This window comes from Protomyctophum bolini (genome assembly GCF_963924005.1).
Source record: "Protomyctophum bolini genome assembly, chromosome: 11".
Taxonomy (NCBI): domain Eukaryota; kingdom Metazoa; phylum Chordata; class Actinopteri; order Myctophiformes; family Myctophidae; genus Protomyctophum; species Protomyctophum bolini.
In genome coordinates, this window is record NC_137872.1 from 14,707,597 (window position 1) to 14,724,515 (window position 16,919).

At 41.7% G+C, this 16,919-nt stretch overlaps 2 protein-coding genes across 31 annotated transcripts in view; both read right to left on the reverse strand.

Annotated features, from left to right (window-relative positions):
- The window catches only part of mapk8ip3 (mitogen-activated protein kinase 8 interacting protein 3), a gene marked incomplete at its 3' end in the record, with an annotated part of 42,983 nt that extends 35,139 nt beyond the window's left edge, over window positions 1-7,844 (reverse strand). For all 30 annotated transcript variants that reach the window (XM_080776790.1, XM_080776798.1, XM_080776807.1 and 27 more), the window contains exons 1-2: window positions 6,917-7,844; window positions 5,308-5,451 (exon numbers count right to left, since the gene is read on the reverse strand). In XM_080776790.1, coding sequence (XP_080632916.1) covers window positions 5,308-5,451; window positions 6,917-7,078 — 306 coding nt within the window. In that variant the 5' untranslated portion in view covers window positions 7,079-7,844. The remainder of the gene's footprint in view (window positions 1-5,307; window positions 5,452-6,916) is intronic.
- Window positions 7,845-8,784: 940 nt separating this feature from the next.
- jpt2 (Jupiter microtubule associated homolog 2) lies at window positions 8,785-16,919 on the reverse strand. The gene is made up of 5 exons (XM_080777134.1): window positions 16,726-16,919; window positions 13,837-13,991; window positions 12,182-12,333; window positions 11,391-11,427; window positions 8,785-10,228 (listed from the first exon to the last, which is right to left on the reverse strand). Exons 1-5 carry the CDS (start codon window positions 16,776-16,778, stop codon window positions 9,951-9,953), a joined length of 675 nt encoding a protein of 224 aa, XP_080633260.1. The 5' UTR covers window positions 16,779-16,919; the 3' UTR covers window positions 8,785-9,950.

Sequence of the window (16,919 nt, forward strand, 5' to 3'; positions counted from 1 at the left end):
TGCCTGTCAATCAAATGGCCCTGAGTGCAGACGCTGATTGTCTCTTCCTCTTTTTGGTTTCTGGGAAACACCCTCCCCCGCGCTTTGGGCCAGACTGGTCTGCAGAAGACACATGTGAATTCATGGTTTACCAGGCTACTAGAAAGCGTTTCCAGTTGAATTAAATGTTACACCGTAATACAAGATTTTGTCACATGATATACCCAAGCATTATTTGTGCAACTGGTAGTAATAAATGGACCGAGAGGTGATCATCTTTATCAGCCCTGGAAGTGATACAGCAACAGTTGACTCATCAACGCAAGCTAAAGCATTAAACTACCACCACATGTCAAACATGGCCACCACGTTAGCTGCTGATGCTATTTCCTCATCTTTGTGACTAAGTCTGTTCACTCAGCTGCAATAGAATTTGTGATGACAATACTGTTCAGATGGTTTCTGACTGTACAGTACATGACATGATGATAACAAAGCTGTCCTGTGGGTACGGCGGTATCATATTAAGTAGATCTGCTGTTTTAGCTGTATTATTTTAACCATTTAGAAAACATTTGCCTTTAATATGCCCACAATAGGAATCCCAGGGTGTAGTTAAATTCGAATGGTCTCTTACGTACGTATAGGCAGCAGGAAGGGCCTGGCCCTATACTGTATGTCGCCTTTGAACTACAAAAGGCCCTTAAAATAGCTCAATTTGTCTCACATGTAAATTCAGCTAGTAAGCTCTCAGGAAAAGGCTGAACATAAAAAGATCAGCCTCCCTGTCTCACTGCCTCACAGAGTTCTGTTTTTATAAAGCTGCTCACAAAGACGTTCTTTTTTCTCCAGTGCCGCAAGGACACTGAGCCTTAATGCTGTAATCCTCCAACTGCAAAGAGACAGTGGCATGCAGCCAGCTGCATATTATGCAGCTGATATGAGCACACAGACCACAAACACAGGACCAGAGTAATAACACTTGAAACCAATAGGCACTTTTATCCCACGGATGCTCCTTCATCTGACATAATAACAAAAAACATATCGGGCAATCCAATATGCCTGATATTAAGGACAGATGTTAATTCATTAATTATTCCAAAACAGCCTGCGTTTTTCAGTGAGCTGCATTTTATGCATACTTTTGCTACTTTTTAATTTGAATCCTGAAAAGTAACAGTTTTGGAATTCAGACTTATGAGAGATGACATATTCTGCCCATTTCTGTGTACAGAAACCTATCATGGTTAATAGTAAAATGACCCATGCATGTGTGTGTCATAGTTGCTCGTGATCTCTGTGTCTCTTCACAGAGAAGATTGTGTGCACAGTTAATGCCTGTATTTAGGCCAGGTGCTGGACATCAAGGCGAGAATCAAGGAGAGAATAAAACATCCGCACACTGTTTTAAGCTCCTGGACTCTCCACAGCAAATGTTAGACAGGCAATATTTGTCTCATGAAGACCTAAAAGGGTCGAAACATTCCCCCAGTAATAAAAGTACGTTATTTTGGAGCTTGAAAACAGTATCCCCTCCTCGATTCTCATCTGTGTGTGTTGGTCCGTGTGTGTGTGTGTGTGTGTGTGTGTGTGTCTGATGATGAATTATAAAAATGGTGTTGTCGAATGACATACGCTCTGACATAGAGCCCATAGCCAGACGGATAGCTTGCGTCCGATTAGGGCAAGTTACTGTCCGTAGCCTGGAGGGATGGTCGGTCGAAAACGTAATGTTCATTTTATAATAGATTTTGACATCTTTTTCTTTTACAAACACAAATACACTGACTATACGATGCAAACAAACACCTCACAGGAAATCCTTTATAACTCGATTCCATTGCAAAGGAAGGTTAGGTCACTTCTTTCTTAATGCCTTCTCGAGGTGAAATAAAGGGTGATGACAACGATGAAATCTCCACCAGTCTATACGTGAAACGTGCCAAAGTAAGCGCACCATCTTACATAGGCTGGTGGAAAGCGAGCTCTCAACATACAGATGCACCACGCCATTTAAGCTAAATCAGCGGTCATATACGGTAAGTGGACGTGTTGGGTGAAACAGCAGAGTCAGTGAAGTAGGGATCATATCAGAGGACAACAACAGAGACTAGCTACTAGGCCTGTCTCACATTACGGTAACATAATCGCCTGATAGCAATTCTTTGAAATAATCTGATTTTAGATCAAATATTCTTTGCACAATTGTCATAAGCATTTCCATCATGTTGAGAAAGGTGCAAATACTTTCGAAAGGTGCAAATATATAACGTTTCCAAAAAATAGTGGAAATAGCAGTTCTACAAGCTCATGCGTTGTTATTAAGTTAAGTTATTATCAAATGTGTCTTGGCTGGTTATTTGCCATATATGCCCTGTGCAACTCCAAAGCCTAAAAAACGAAGCAAAAATGTTCTTTATTCATATGTTCCCAGTGTTCAACGACAACTTATTAATCAGCATGTAAAATGTCATAATCGTGACATCCTTACTAGCCAACAGCTACTGTAAATCACTGTAATCCTGGTTACACAGTGTTACGCAAGGACAATCGTGGGGCAGAGGGAGAAGAGGCTTTTGTTTACCATTAGGCTGAGTCAGAAAGGCCCTGTAATCCGAGACCCCCAGTGCTCACCACTCCCTGCATCTCATGAGAGGAGGATGCACATTGGTGGGTTGTTGTCTGTCTGGCCTTGAGATTCTCTCTCTGCCTCCCTCCCTTGGCTGGGTACGTATTCCTCCATGTCTATTTGTTCATTGTCTCTCTATATCTCACAGTGCACTGCTCATGGTGGATTAGCAAAAATACAAATCTCACGACTGAAACATGTCTGTATGAACAAATGATTTGTGTGAAAACAGTGTGAAAGGAGCCCCCACCACACTACTAGCACTGATTTCTAAACAATGAACACAATATCCGGTATGTCAAATTATGATGTTGTTTTAGTACATTGTTCCTGCTGTTCCACATACTGCCAGTGCCAACCAGGTGAAGAAATCACAGATCGATGTGAAATATCCGACCGAGACATTTTATGGAAGCCAGATGCTTCTGAATCTGAACATATTGATAGTTAATTTGAACACTTAAAATGCTTTAGTCCTAAAATGATAATCGAAAATAGCCTATCTACAAGCTCTCAATGCGTCGCAGAGACACATTGAGAGTAGACATGCTGGTTTCTAATGGAATCCAATTGATTGAAATCAGTCGTTGCGACTGAGAACTATAATCCATAATTGCTTTCTCACATACTTTCTGGCACAGGAGTATGTTACATCAATTCTCTCTGCACACTTTTGTTTTGTTTTTATGAACTGAAATGAACTAATTTATTTTTCTCAGATACATCTGTGGCTCTGTGCCTCTCTGTGACTCTCCTCATAAGTACAAATTAGGTTAGAAAAGCAGGCGTCCTCAATGTGCTCCTCTGTGTACTATTGATTTACTATGATTCCCCCAGCCCCAACGACTCATCCCAACCCCCACCATGCTTCTCTGCCAGGCACACACACACACAGCTATATCTCTGTGTAATTTGTCACATTCAAATTTAGCACTCTAACTTGAGCAAAGGTGTGGTGGCTTCCGTTCACTGGCTTGACTGAGTTGTTGTCGACAAGTAGATATGGTGGACCCTGTTGTAAACAAGCGTAATGCTTATTCATGGTGTCGTCCACAGTAACAGTTTTGTATTGAATTGCTTTCGTTTGAAATGTACCCATTCTGCATACTGTGAAATAAAATAAAAAATAAAATAAAAAATTCAATCAATCAATCAAACCACCCGCTTTGAATGTTATCAACCGATAATCACCATATGTTCTTGTCTAGACCATGCAATGCAGGCAATATGGACATGTCTTGTCCACATACTGCCTACCGTGAGTAGGCGTCTAGGAAATGCGTAAGTGAAATTACTGCCGCTGAAGCGAAAAATAGTGAAACTGCTTACATGGTCGGTTAAGACTGATAAGGTTAGGGGCCTTACGTGGACGGTTAAGACTGATAAGGTTAGGGGCCTTACGTGGTCGGTTAAGACTGATAAGGTTAGGGGCCTTATGTGGACATTTAAGACTGAGGTTAGAGTTAGATTTAGGGTTACGGTTAGTAATAGTCGGACAACACAACCAACGCCACAAAATGGCTGATAACAACGTCAGTATGTGGTAATGTCCATAGTACTGGCTGCATTGCATGGTGTTGATAAGGACTGATGAGAGATTAAATAGTCTGATAACATCCGAACTCCGAAGCTGCTATATTCACAGCCACAGACTTTGCTGGCCCCGATGATGCTTATTGCTATGGATACTATGACCAACATATCTTCAAAAGGAACATGTCACAAAGGCCTCTTCCATTTTTGACAGGGGGCAAAGCATTGAGCACTAATACGAATCTAATTTTGAGCTGTCACAATTATATTTTAGATTAATTATCTCTCAAATAATTGTGATTAATGATTTAACTGTGTTTCTGTTGTTGAACATTAACATTATGAATGAATGAATTGTGACTTTTTATGGCTTTTAGGCTTCGTAAACAAAAGTTGCACAGGGAAGATATGATAAATAACACATTTAAATACTTCTATCTATACTACAATAACAGTGGAAATAGCTGTTCTACAAGCTCAAAGCGCATGACGTTTCTCACCCCCTGCAGTAGTGTTTACTTATCTCATCAGCTTGTGTGTGGGGCCCAAATATGTGTACACCATGGATCAGAATTATTAATCCCCCATGCTTTTATTATTTGTAGTACTCAATGTATGGTGGGCAAAATCTTCAGTAATATTATTGTTATTATAATTTAGTAGTACTAGTGGGGGTCGAGTAATATTTGGCCATATATGGTCAATTAGACCATTATGGTCAATTATGGTCAATTAGACACTATTTCACAACTCTCAAATGATAATTCTTTATTTTTTTCTTGCCAAATGGTAAAAGCAGATGAATGTCAAAAATCTAAGACTTTTATACAAGACATTTCTCTAGGAAACTAGACTATGATGTTATTATGTTTAGACTTTTTGTGGGACCCCACCCTGACAAGCACTTGTCATTGTGAATTGTAGGAGTTGCGGTATTCAATTTAGTGTGACTCAGTACTTCCACATGTAAATATTGTGATAATAGCAGATCGACAACGTAGTAGATCTGCTATTTTTACAATGTTGCTTCTTTCATGTACGAACCCCCCCAGGGTGTCCCGACGAGCCACAGGTTGAGCACCACGGACCTAAAGGGTGCTTGGGCTGAAAAACGTTGGGGGGAAAAAGACCCCTGCTTGTGTTTAGTCTGTGTATGAGCTCACCTCCTCCGCCTGCTTCCGTAGCGCCTTCTCCCTCTCGTACTGCGTGATGAGCTGCTCATTGTCCTCCTTCAGCAGCTCCAGCTCCACCTCGTGCTCCTGGTTCTCCGTGAGCACGGCGTCCAGGTTCTCCAGCACGTTAACCACCTAGGCAGAGGATATTTAATAAATCACACTTGTGTGAACTGAGGGGTGCATTTCTTTTGTTTGCTTTTGTACGCCACGGGGGAGCATGTCTGAAATTGTCTTCATTAGGAGAAAGCCCTTGAGATGAACCATCTCGTTTTCAAGGGGGTCCACAAATTACAAAATACAATAAGACAAAATATTTTTGACAGACAATTCACAATTCAACCAGACAAAAACATACAAAACAAAACATACGAAAACACAACTGCAACATAACTACAGTACATATAACACATATTATGACATACAGTATAGTATGTATGGATCATTGCAAACACGAACAGGTAATCCCAAGGTGAGAGGGAGGACAGCACAGTTTTAAACAATTGAGAAGATGTTATTGAACAAATATGGACAGGTGCATTGTTCCAGTTAGAAGGAGCTTTACACATAAATGATTTTTGCCAACTGATTTAGGTATTTTAAAGTAAACCTGTGAGCAAAAGCTGTTTCAGATACTCTGGATAAGTGCTGCTGTCTTCTTGAGATGAGAGATGGCAGGTTGAGATTTTCGTACATGATACAGTGATGGGTCATATATGGCCAACCGATAATAAATCTGCATAAACAGTTGTATACAGAGTTAAGAGGAATGTTTGTTTTGGGGGCATTCTGATAACCTATATCAGCATAATCAAGAATTGGCAGTATGAGTTGTTGAACAAGTTTCTTTCTTACTGTAAATGTGAAGCATTTAGAACACCAGTGCTTGGTAGAACACCAGTAGCTTAAGTTGGTTTTCCTGACTACCGTATGACATTTGTGTGATAGACATGAGTCAAGCCAGAGACAAAGATATTTGATTTGGTGAACTTTATGCAGTTGTGTACCATCGATACAGTAAATATTGCATGATTGATTATTAGTTTGTGCATGCTTAAAGCAAACATATAAAGTCCATAGACTTGGCTGCCACATGACATCATGTAAAGCACATTGGGCTATATATATATATAATATATAAAACAAAACATTTCTTCACCAATGTGTTTCTAAAAGCATAGCCTATATGGAGGATATTGTATGCAATGAGCTGGAAGCTGGGCTTGGACTTTTTCTGCCAAGGAGTGGTTTTCCGTTTTGGTTTGATTTGATTGAAGTATTTATTAACAGTTTGCACTAGAATTACAGTACATTTCAAGCACACTCAATAGAAAAAGTATTTCTTGGATTCATCCTTTAGCTTTAGCAGACTTAATAACTACTTCCCTGTGCTTGCCCATGCAAACTGTTAGTGTCCAATCAATTATTAGGGTATACCCCAACTTTATGCAGCTGTCAAAGATTCCCCTAGGGAAATTGACAGTCACAGTGACTTTGACAGTGAGACGTGTCACTAGAGTAGACCTTTACAAACACATTGGTGAAGACATTTATTGATAAGGAATTTATTCCCAGATTGGGTTTTTATTTATTAACTAACCAGGGGCATGAGCTCCTTCACCACCTCCTCATCGTAGCTGCGTATGAGCCGCTCGAACTCCCGGTAGATGCTGTTGGCCAGGCCCGACACGCGCTCCGACATCACGGACACGGAGCCATAGTCCTCCTGGTACACCACCTCGTCCAACTGGAGCTCCATCATCTTGGCGAGCGGTCTGGATGATGATGATGTTGTGGTGGTGGTGGTTTCAGGTTCCAGGAGATGTTGCTGTCGAACAGCTGGGCCTATACTGTACTGTTACTGTATTATGCTAGGCTATAAGGTTTTGCGATCCAATCAACGTAAAAGAAAAGGGGGCATGTAGGCTAATCACAGTCTTTTCCTGATGGAAACAAGAAATTTGTATTTATGGCATATTTCAGCCAGGACCGATCACGTTACAATATAAATATTGCCACAGAACGTGACGACGACTGTGTTTACAGCGCATAACCTTGAAGCAGGGTATAGTGAAATATTTAGAACCTATATTTTGATGTAAAGAGGCCGGAGCCCTCCTCCTCCTCCTCCTTCTCCTCCTCCTCCCAGTCCTCCGCCGCCTCGGGCACCACGGCTGCGCCGCAGCCTCGATGAGAAGAAACGGTTCTTCACCACCAGGCCAGCTACCGTTTCCTCCTCGACGTCAACGTCCAATCCCGGGTGCGATGCTGCGCTAAGCGATGTCCAGCCTGTGGGTGATGATCGGCCCTCGCCGCTGCTGAGTCCATACCGAAATGATGATGCACCTGCTGCCTCTCTCTCTGTCTCTCTCTCTCTCTCTCGCTCGCTCTATCAGCAGCAGCCGCAACGGTGGACCTCAGCCATTACTGTCTGGCTGCTGGCAGCAGACTCAAATAAATAAATAAATAAATGGATAAATATGTAAATAAATAGATGTAGGCGCTCCCTACCCTACCATACCCCCCGGCCGGCCGACGCCCAGTTCGCCACTTCACAACACTATTTCTTCCATGGTGAATGAATGAATGCCGACGATATGCTGGCTCACAGCGCGGCGGCAGCAGCACAGCCAGCGATGTCTCCCGGCGGCGCTACGGGGGGAACGGACTGGAGCGGAACGGAACGGGACTCTCCCTGGATTCTTCAATTCTGACAAGTGTTGCCAGATTTTATGAGAGGGATTAATAAGCAACCTGGTCTAGGAAAACAATCCCAAAAGAAGCAACTAGGCCCCACACATGACTCAGTCATGACTCGAGCACTTGTTTAGACCTATAGGCATCGGCTATTTTCATTATTAAATTAAAACATTTGGAACTGGAGTCTGGGAGCACTTTAGAAACAAGCATAGTTTTGTAAACAAGACCCAAAAAAACCCAGCAAGCCTCAACTACCGATTTTTACAAGCAACTTCACAGAAAAAGAAGCCCAATAACGCTTATAATAAGCAGACATGGCAACACTGTTGCCAGCTGAGCTGACCGTGTGTGCTGACGTCAAACACACACAATTCAATTCACACAGACAACTGCATTGAGCACGCTTTCCTTTGCTCCCCAGGCTGCGACACACACACACACACACACCATTTCATTTGAAGGACCCCCGACCCGCTGGTCGGGGGGTTTTGTTTTACCCTTCAACTTTGTTCAAAATTAAATTAAATATTACTGTATATGATATATATTACTGTTCTTGGAAGGTTTTATCTTATCTTATGGCCTAGTACAATCCGTCTGCTAGTACACTGCAACAGACTGGATGATGAAATGTGATTTCTTTCTCTCCATCATCCCCAGCTCGTATGGTTCCTAGCTCCCAGGGAGACAAAAAAAACATTTAGACGATAAATACAACTTTCACATCTTCTGAACTGTACCATTATAGTCACACACACAAACACAAGCTGCAAAATAACATTTTTATTGCAATACACAGGTTGTTTTTGTCCTTCTGCTGTGCTCATTGTCTGCCAGGCACATCAACACTCAAGGGAAAAGGCTGGCACTTGAATACCGTGAACATGTGCAGTAAATGAAGTAAGTCTGTGAAAACAAAGTTGTCGGCCATGCACTTTTCCAGAGTTCACTTGTGTTCAGCCGTTTTAATTTAAAACATAAACAGAGGCCTACCCTGAGCGAGGAGCATTTTCTCTCCAGAGCAAGCAATGAAGACAGAGCAGAATACCCGCACAATACATTCGGCCTCAACATGACAAAATTAAAATGCATTTTGAGGAAACAGGCAACTTTGGAACTGGGCAATGTCGACCGTCCGTCATAGTTTAAAAAGTTGGTGTTGCTCCTTGATCAGTGTTCTAACCTGACAGCTGGAAATCAAATGTAAAACTTGATAGCAAAGGTGAAGTCAGTGAGAGTGATACTTCCATCATATGGCAAGGTATCCTTTGTCAACAAGCTTACCCAGAGCTTTAATTTGGCATAATCCCTTTGAAGGTTATTCAATCAAATAAACATTTGGTTGCAAACATTACCATTGTATCAACTCTCTAAGGCATCTTAAAGCATTACATAGAGGGGTCTATCTACTCATCATCAGTATGACCTATGGAAATGAAAGGTGACAATAAACATTGAACACAGGCCCACTTAAAAACGGAGTTGTGTCTGCCCATTGCCCAAGAACACTTACAAGGCATTCATTTGTTTTATTTGAAATAACCGTGCCTTCGACCAACATGGAACTTTTTGAAAAAGTTAAGAAACCGTAACCGTGAGATTGAATGACTGAACTATGTCAGTTTCAGTAATTAGATTGAAGATAGCCTGTTTGTTGATTGTACACATGATTGTTAAATGTTTCACAGAATGTAAAAGCTACAAACAAAGAGGGCCAAGGATTGGGGCAAAAAGTGCAAGAAGTTATGAACAACAGTCATAATCAGGAAGTCATCATAAGAGGCTAACATTCCTGATCGTACAGTTGAAATAAATGGAGGGGAAAGGACAAATATAAAGTTGGAATGAGATAGGTTGAGTACGACAGCCGACAGGGAGAGGTGCACAGACAGAAAACAAGGGAGGGAGTGTCATATGGGAGGGTGGGAGGGTGTTCAGTAGAAGACAACACTAGACTTTCCTCCTGGGGGGTTGAGGACCCTGTTGTGAGAGCGAGGCCGGGGCCCCAAGTGGGGTTCGTGGTCCTTAAGTTCTTCAGCCTGAGTGGTGCATGGGGAGGACTCTGGCTTAGGACAGGCTGGGACTGGGGCAGGCTCTACCATGGCGAGGACTGGGGCTGGGGCAGGCTCTTCCTTGGCTGGTACTGGGGGCTCGGCAGGTGGGGAAACGGGTACTTCTTTTACCTCCACTTGGCTAACTGTGGCTTGGGGCACTTGAAGATACAAGAAGGTGTAAGTGAGGAATACTTGGATGAATTCAGAATTTGTATCAGTGTTCAAATCCTAAATAAGCAGTACTATTACTATAATAATAATACTTCGTGGCTGATGTGCACAACTTCTCTTTAAACAAATTATTTTGCGAAGTCTCAGAGAGAAAATATAGTATATTTACTATGACAATTGAGTGCATGGATTCAACAAGAAACTCTGCAATGTATTCTCGAATCTAGTACCTTTTCCTTAAGTTCAATTTATACTTGACAAAACTTATCTTAAAACCCCCACTAGCAGCAAGGCTGTACTGCTCCTTACACCCACTAAAGTTACTTTTGTAAGCTTGTTCTTTACATGTATGAGAGTGCCCTCTTGTGGTTATAACTGTACAGAACATAGCATGCATTATGTGCATCATTTTCTAGGCAAAATATAATAATTAAATAGAGCGAGAAATATGCTTATTTGTAAGAATGTAATAGTTTAAGGGTAAGACCACTTTTGTAGAGGTTTGATGTAACTCCAAATGTGGACAAGAAATAGAAAATTGCTAATTCAAAATATGCTCCTCATTGACTTACATTGTACTCTTACATTGTACTCTTTTAGTACGTAAACAAAGTTGATTCAGACAATATAGAGCATCACAAAACCATTTTTATTAGGAAGAAAACTCGGACTGGCTTTGTGGATCTGGATCAAGATCTTACAATTTAGGCATTCAACAGACACTCTTAATCCAGAGCGATTTACAGTACGCAAGAACAGAAGACATGGTAAAAAAAGCAAATACATAAATAGTAAAAACAGGACGTTAACATTTTTATAAAAAAATAAAACAGCATGAGTTTGTGATGCGCAGAGTCTATATTGTCTGAATCAACTTTGTGTTTGTATACGTACTAAAAGAGTGAGGTTTGAGAGCTGTTTCAGTGTACAATGTAAGTCAATGAGGAGCATATTTTGATTTATCAATTTCCAAAAAAGAAATTGAGCAAATATTTTTGATTTCTTGTCCACATTTGGAGTTACATCATGGCAAGGCAACTACACAACCCAAAGCTCTACAAAAGTGGTCTAACCCTTTAACAGCCCCAATGTGCTGATCTGGACAGCGCTGACAGACCAAAATTAAAAGTAGAATATAGAAAAACTCACCTGGTGGTTCAGGCTCAGCAACCACACTTATGTTTTCCTATAAAATAAAATGTAAGAAAACAAGTTGCTCAACATGCATTTCTTAATTTGTCAAACCAGAATAACCATGACCAATTATGGTCAGCATATACTCCACTGAATTAGATTTCCAATTTTGTGTGGGTACAGTCATCACTTAAACTTGCTAAATATTTTGGGGGAGCCAGCATATCGTCGGCATTCATTCATTCACCATGGAAGAAATAGTGTTGTGAAGTGGCGAACTGGGCGTCGGCCGGCCGGGGGGTATGGTAGGGTAGGGAGCGCCTACATCTATTTATTTACATATTTATCCATTGTTATCTAATATAGAATGCTAACAGCAGGCTAAACAATGCACATGACACCAGTACACACACACAGCTCAGGAGCTTGTGCATGCTACATGGTAATGTTGACTAATGGAGTAGACCCACCTGAAGAACAGACGCTGCATGTGTGTGGGGGGGACTAGGTATGGGCAATCCTCTATTTTCATACAATGATTTGTGGTCATTAAACATCCATGTAACTCGAACATATCACCAGGGGTGGCGGGTGTAGGACCAGTGGGGGTGTCATAATAATTAATTGCATTTTTATGGCGCTTTTCTATGCACTATGTGCCTACTCAAAGCGCTTACAATGGTTCATTCATTCATTGAGTAAATAAGCACTGGGATCCAGGAATACTAAGCATAGCCCTTAAATGACAGAAATGTACCTAGTGTACGAATAGATACTAATGTACTCGCAGTAAAGCTTTTCCTAACCTTTGGCTTGTTGGGGTGGTCTCGGACTGGGCTTTTTTCAGGGGTGTGCTCTGGTCCCCCGAAAATGTTGCTGGATGGTCCTCCAGGAGGTACAGGTTTCTGTGGCTGAGCTGGAGTGTAAGGATCCCCAAATATTCCACTACTCTTCCCACCTATAGCATTAAAAATAGTTTTATTTTTCATGTTATTTTGCAGGTGGGGTGTTAAGACCATCCATTACTGTATTTGTCAGAGGGTGTGTATCAGAGTTGAATCTTCCTGTATTGGCATCGTTATTGACATTCACATTAAGGCTAAATTGTACTTTGTTGCACAACAACGATGTATATTCAACTGGAAAAGGTTCATGTGGTGCTTGATAAAGAGACTGCCATTATGGATGGGTGTTTGGGCATGTCTTGTAAGTTTGTACACTTGGAAGTGTTGTGTGCCATACAGAGTCGATGTTGTTGACAGAGACAGAGTTGACAGAGACAAGCTTGTTCATTTATCATTACATAATATTAATACATGTCAAGTTAATTTCACGGACACTGGATCAGATAAACCTGGTCCATCATCTGCTGGGGTCATGCTTTGTAAACAATCCACAGTGCATGCAAGCATTGCAGCGCTACGTGAAGTCGAGTTTGTGTTATCCTTTTAGCCTAGATTTGAGGGGCGCTAGCCCCTCTTATATACAGCTTTTTGTCATAACTCGTATCACATTTGCCATTGACAATGAAAGGAGAATTTACGTCATGTGTCTGAGCAAATCGGCTTTTTGTGCCAACAAACATTGGCAATGTCTGAGCAAATGGACATGTTACGTCATGATGATGTATGATAGGAGTGCCCCTCACTTCACATAGGTGTGATTTTTATTGTCTCCACCAGGCTGAAGGCATGGGGAGATTATGTTTTGCACTCAGTCCGTCCGTGTGCGAGTCCATCCGTGTGCGAGTGTGTGCGCGTCCGTCCGTTACCAGCTATTTGGCACCCTGTCGATTGCCAAATTCTGCGCGCACACACACACACACACACACACACACGATGCAAACGATGAACCTCTGCCGCAAATGTTCCAGGAGGTCGACTTTTGAAACGCATTTTTTCCCCAGATTGTCCAAAAGATTGTAAAAATCGTTACACACTATCTCTATAGTCATGTGTTCAAGACGGATCTGTCCGATATTTCATATTCCATCCTAATTGGCTAACATTGGCTTTCAAAGTTTGCAGGATTGGCCCTTCTTGAACAAAAAGCCTCAAATCATGAACGCAGCATGCAATTTACATTGAATCTTTCACAGACTTTCCTACTAGGCTTTTTTCTCTTTTGTGTTTTGGTTCAGCCAGTCCACATAAAATCACACCCATTTCATCTTGCACATCAGACAATTACATTTTTGAGGACATTACATCTTATAGGAGAAATACACAAATGACATGGGGTACATATGGGATTTAGGTTCAAAATCAGCTAAATTACCCTTTATTACAATGAGGCTGAGGATTAATAAGCGGTCTGTTAACATACAGCCCGTCGAGGTCAAGATGACAATGAGCAAATAATTGTACTGAAGGGATCTTTGACAGCTTTCACACCCTGGTCATTGAGAGACCCTGATAAGCCTGCCTGTACTCCATTTGCCCAGACTCGCAAGAAGTCTAACCTGGGGGATTGGAGCGTCTGGGTCCTGCTTGGGGCTCTTCTGCTGGAGCAAAAATGGCAGAGGAGGCCGTCTTATTGGGCCTTCTTGATGGTGCGGCGTCATCCTCATAACCACCAAACAGGTTACTGGAGGCACCTCCTGGAGGCCGCAACACTCTACAGAAAAATGAATCGAAATATTTTTAATAATAAAAAGACTGTTTCAAAAGTTGTCAGCTATACCCGTCATGTTAGCTCCAGCATTTATCCAAGGTTTGTAACCTGGCCAAAGCGTTAACTGATGTAAATAGGTTTTCAATTAAATGGGTCCCAGGACCCAGGGGTGGTCTTTTACATGGGTCCCAGGGACATTTCATGAGTCCCACTTCATCTTTTTTTTGTTACAAATTGCAGCATTTAACTCCCATTTCGGTTACCGGTATATGAATGTAGAAAATTTATCTGAAATAAATAAATACAATTCCCAATCTGACAACTTTAATATTTTCAAAGTATTATGCATTGCAAACAGAAAACACTTTGGCGGGGGTCCGTGTTAGTCGGCACGGAGGTCCGTGAATACACTCATTTACTAGTCTGTTACCCATTCAATCGGGTCTGCTCAGTCCTCAGTGCTCTTGTTTTGGCAGAGAGATGTCCACTGTTTCGCTGTGTTGCACCGTTATGCTCAAAGAAGTGACCTTAAAGAATTTGGTCTATGGTCTGCGGCAGCACCATTTAGATGAGTTGCGACAACTCGGTTCACTTCCTGGGGCCACTCCAGCTTGTCAATCTTGAGCACATGGGTTACGTGCCACTGACGGCAGTTTCTCTCCAAAGATCTCTGGTCTGAGGCTGCGCAATTCAAGATGGCTGTGCCCATGTGTTATGATTATTTCGATCATGTTTCTACGACGATGTATACGTGGATTTCATTGTTTATGTAACATAGGATGATGTCTGATGCAGCCATGCAAAATGACTGTCCGTGGATTATTTATATTCATTTACGGCGTGGATTCTGTACAACAGTATTGCGTTCCAGGAACCCCCGGGGGCGATATGATTGCATACTTTATCAATCCATTGTGTCTATGGACGCAGAATGCAACATAGTACATTTTATGTGCGTGAGTGGAAGTAAGCATGCATGAGAAATAAAATCAACCAACCAAATGCATTGCACTGAGAATAATCAATTGCTTATATTTGATTTGATTTTTTGCTTGTCCATTTTTTATTGCACTGTTTTTTATTGTATGTATTTTGTATCTTTTGACAACAGAAATAATACACTGCCGAGGCAGTAACTAATGAAGATAGTGAAAAGGGCAAAAATAATAATAATTTTGGCTTAAAACTTGTCTATATCACCTTTAAATCCTACAGCTCCCGATGAGCAGGTTGGTGCCTTGCATGGTTTCATCTGCCATCAGTTTGCGAATGAGTGTGTGCAATGTGAATGGGTGAATCTGACATCATGTAATATAAGCGCTTTGGAGAAAGGAGCTAAAGAAATAGTCAATTTACCAGGAAAACCTACACAAACAAAGTAAATAATTCCTTAAGGTAGGCTTCAAAAATAGTCTACTGTGGTGCAGGGTGCTCACTACTGCCACCCACGGTGCCTTTTGCTAAAGAAAGCTTAACAATAACGGTCTGAGCAGATTTTAAGTTGGGGCTATGCCAGAGGCTGAAATTATAGTTTCCCTGTCTAAAAATCTATTTGAAAGCAAGACTGTTAAAAGAGAGCAGTATTATTTGCATAGGAAAATGAGGGCAGTGAGAGGGACATGGAACAGGGACGTTGTGTTATGTGATCGACGCACCCGGAGATGTTTTGTGATGATGTGATAATGCCTTGGGAGTGACAAAGCACGTCATGCTATATACATTACACGGAGATTCTTTCAATGGATCGAGGATCCTTTAGATTTGGCTTAAGTTCGTTAAAAATGCACACTAAAAGTATCATAAAAAGCCAATTTGAAAACACAAGATTTAAAGAAACTGGAGCTTGGCCACAGCGCAGTCCAGAACTAGCACACAGCGGATCTCTTCGCGGGCAACGCCTGGTAGTAGTGGTGTGTCAAATGTCATGCCCCATGGCATCGGTTCATCCCGTTCGGGTTTACATGTGAGAAAATTAAACACGTTGACTGATTTACCAATCGTTGAATAAATCGGTCGTCTAGGAGGTCTAAATAAGAAGCTCTCAATTAACGTACAAACAGATAAGATACGCCTACATTAGCATAAGATTTAGACAGACTCGTAAAGAATCTCGTCAGAATCGATCAAATACAACTACTAGTCTAAATCTTAGGCTACGCCTAAATACGAGGTTCCACTGCGACAATTCACGTTTATTAATACTCCCAAACAGTGAAGAATACATGATACAATAAAAAATGTTCGCTATAAAATAAAATGCGTAAAAACTAAGGCGGTAAATGTTAAACTACATGGAAACTAAGCTCGCCTCACCAGGCTTTCACATGGAAACAGATTCTGACGGGGCTGCCAAATGTCACAACACCCGTTCCGTAGAGGCTAAACTAGCTAGCCAACTAGCTAGCTTAGCTCGCCAGAAAGCTCCAGTTGAACCTTGCCATACACGCAGACAGTCTCACCAGACCAGACATTATGGTAACACCAAACAAACCGTTGCAGAGGACGAGGTGTGAGGTTGCTGAAAGAACCCAGGGTTACACAAGCAACGAAACGTGGCCACGGTAGAAACAAGCTAGCCGCTATGAGCTAAAACCATACTCTATGGCTAAAACAGAAGAATAGCTGGCAAAAAAAGAGGCCGAGACTGTAAAACAACGCAACGCTGACTTGTTGTATCCTTCATAACTTCGTCGAGTGAAGTGAAGTTACAGTGAACCCCGGGCTCAGTGTTTATTACCTCGAACTGGGCTTGCTGCTGTCCAGCCCCTGGAACATGTTCGTCGAAGTCATGGTGATGATGATGGGTTTCGAGTCGGGTCTTTTTGTTTTTTCGTGCCGTCAAAATGCAATAAGACGAACAACTTCCCTCCCCGGACCAGTTTCAGCCGACTGGCTGCTGTGTGTGTGGACACAAGTTACAACCAGTGGTTT

Coding starts and splice junctions, on each gene's coding strand:
- jpt2 (XM_080777134.1), bottom strand. CDS start 16,778: ATGACTTCGACGAACATGTTCCAGGGGCTGGACAGCAGCAAGCCCAGT. Junction 12,334..13,836: donor CAGACGCTCCAATCCCCCAG/GTTAGACTTCTT, acceptor TTAATGCTATAG/GTGGGAAGAGTAGTGGAATA. Junction 11,428..12,181: donor ACCACCCCAACAAGCCAAAG/GTTAGGAAAAGC, acceptor TTTATTTTATAG/GAAAACATAAGTGTGGTTGC.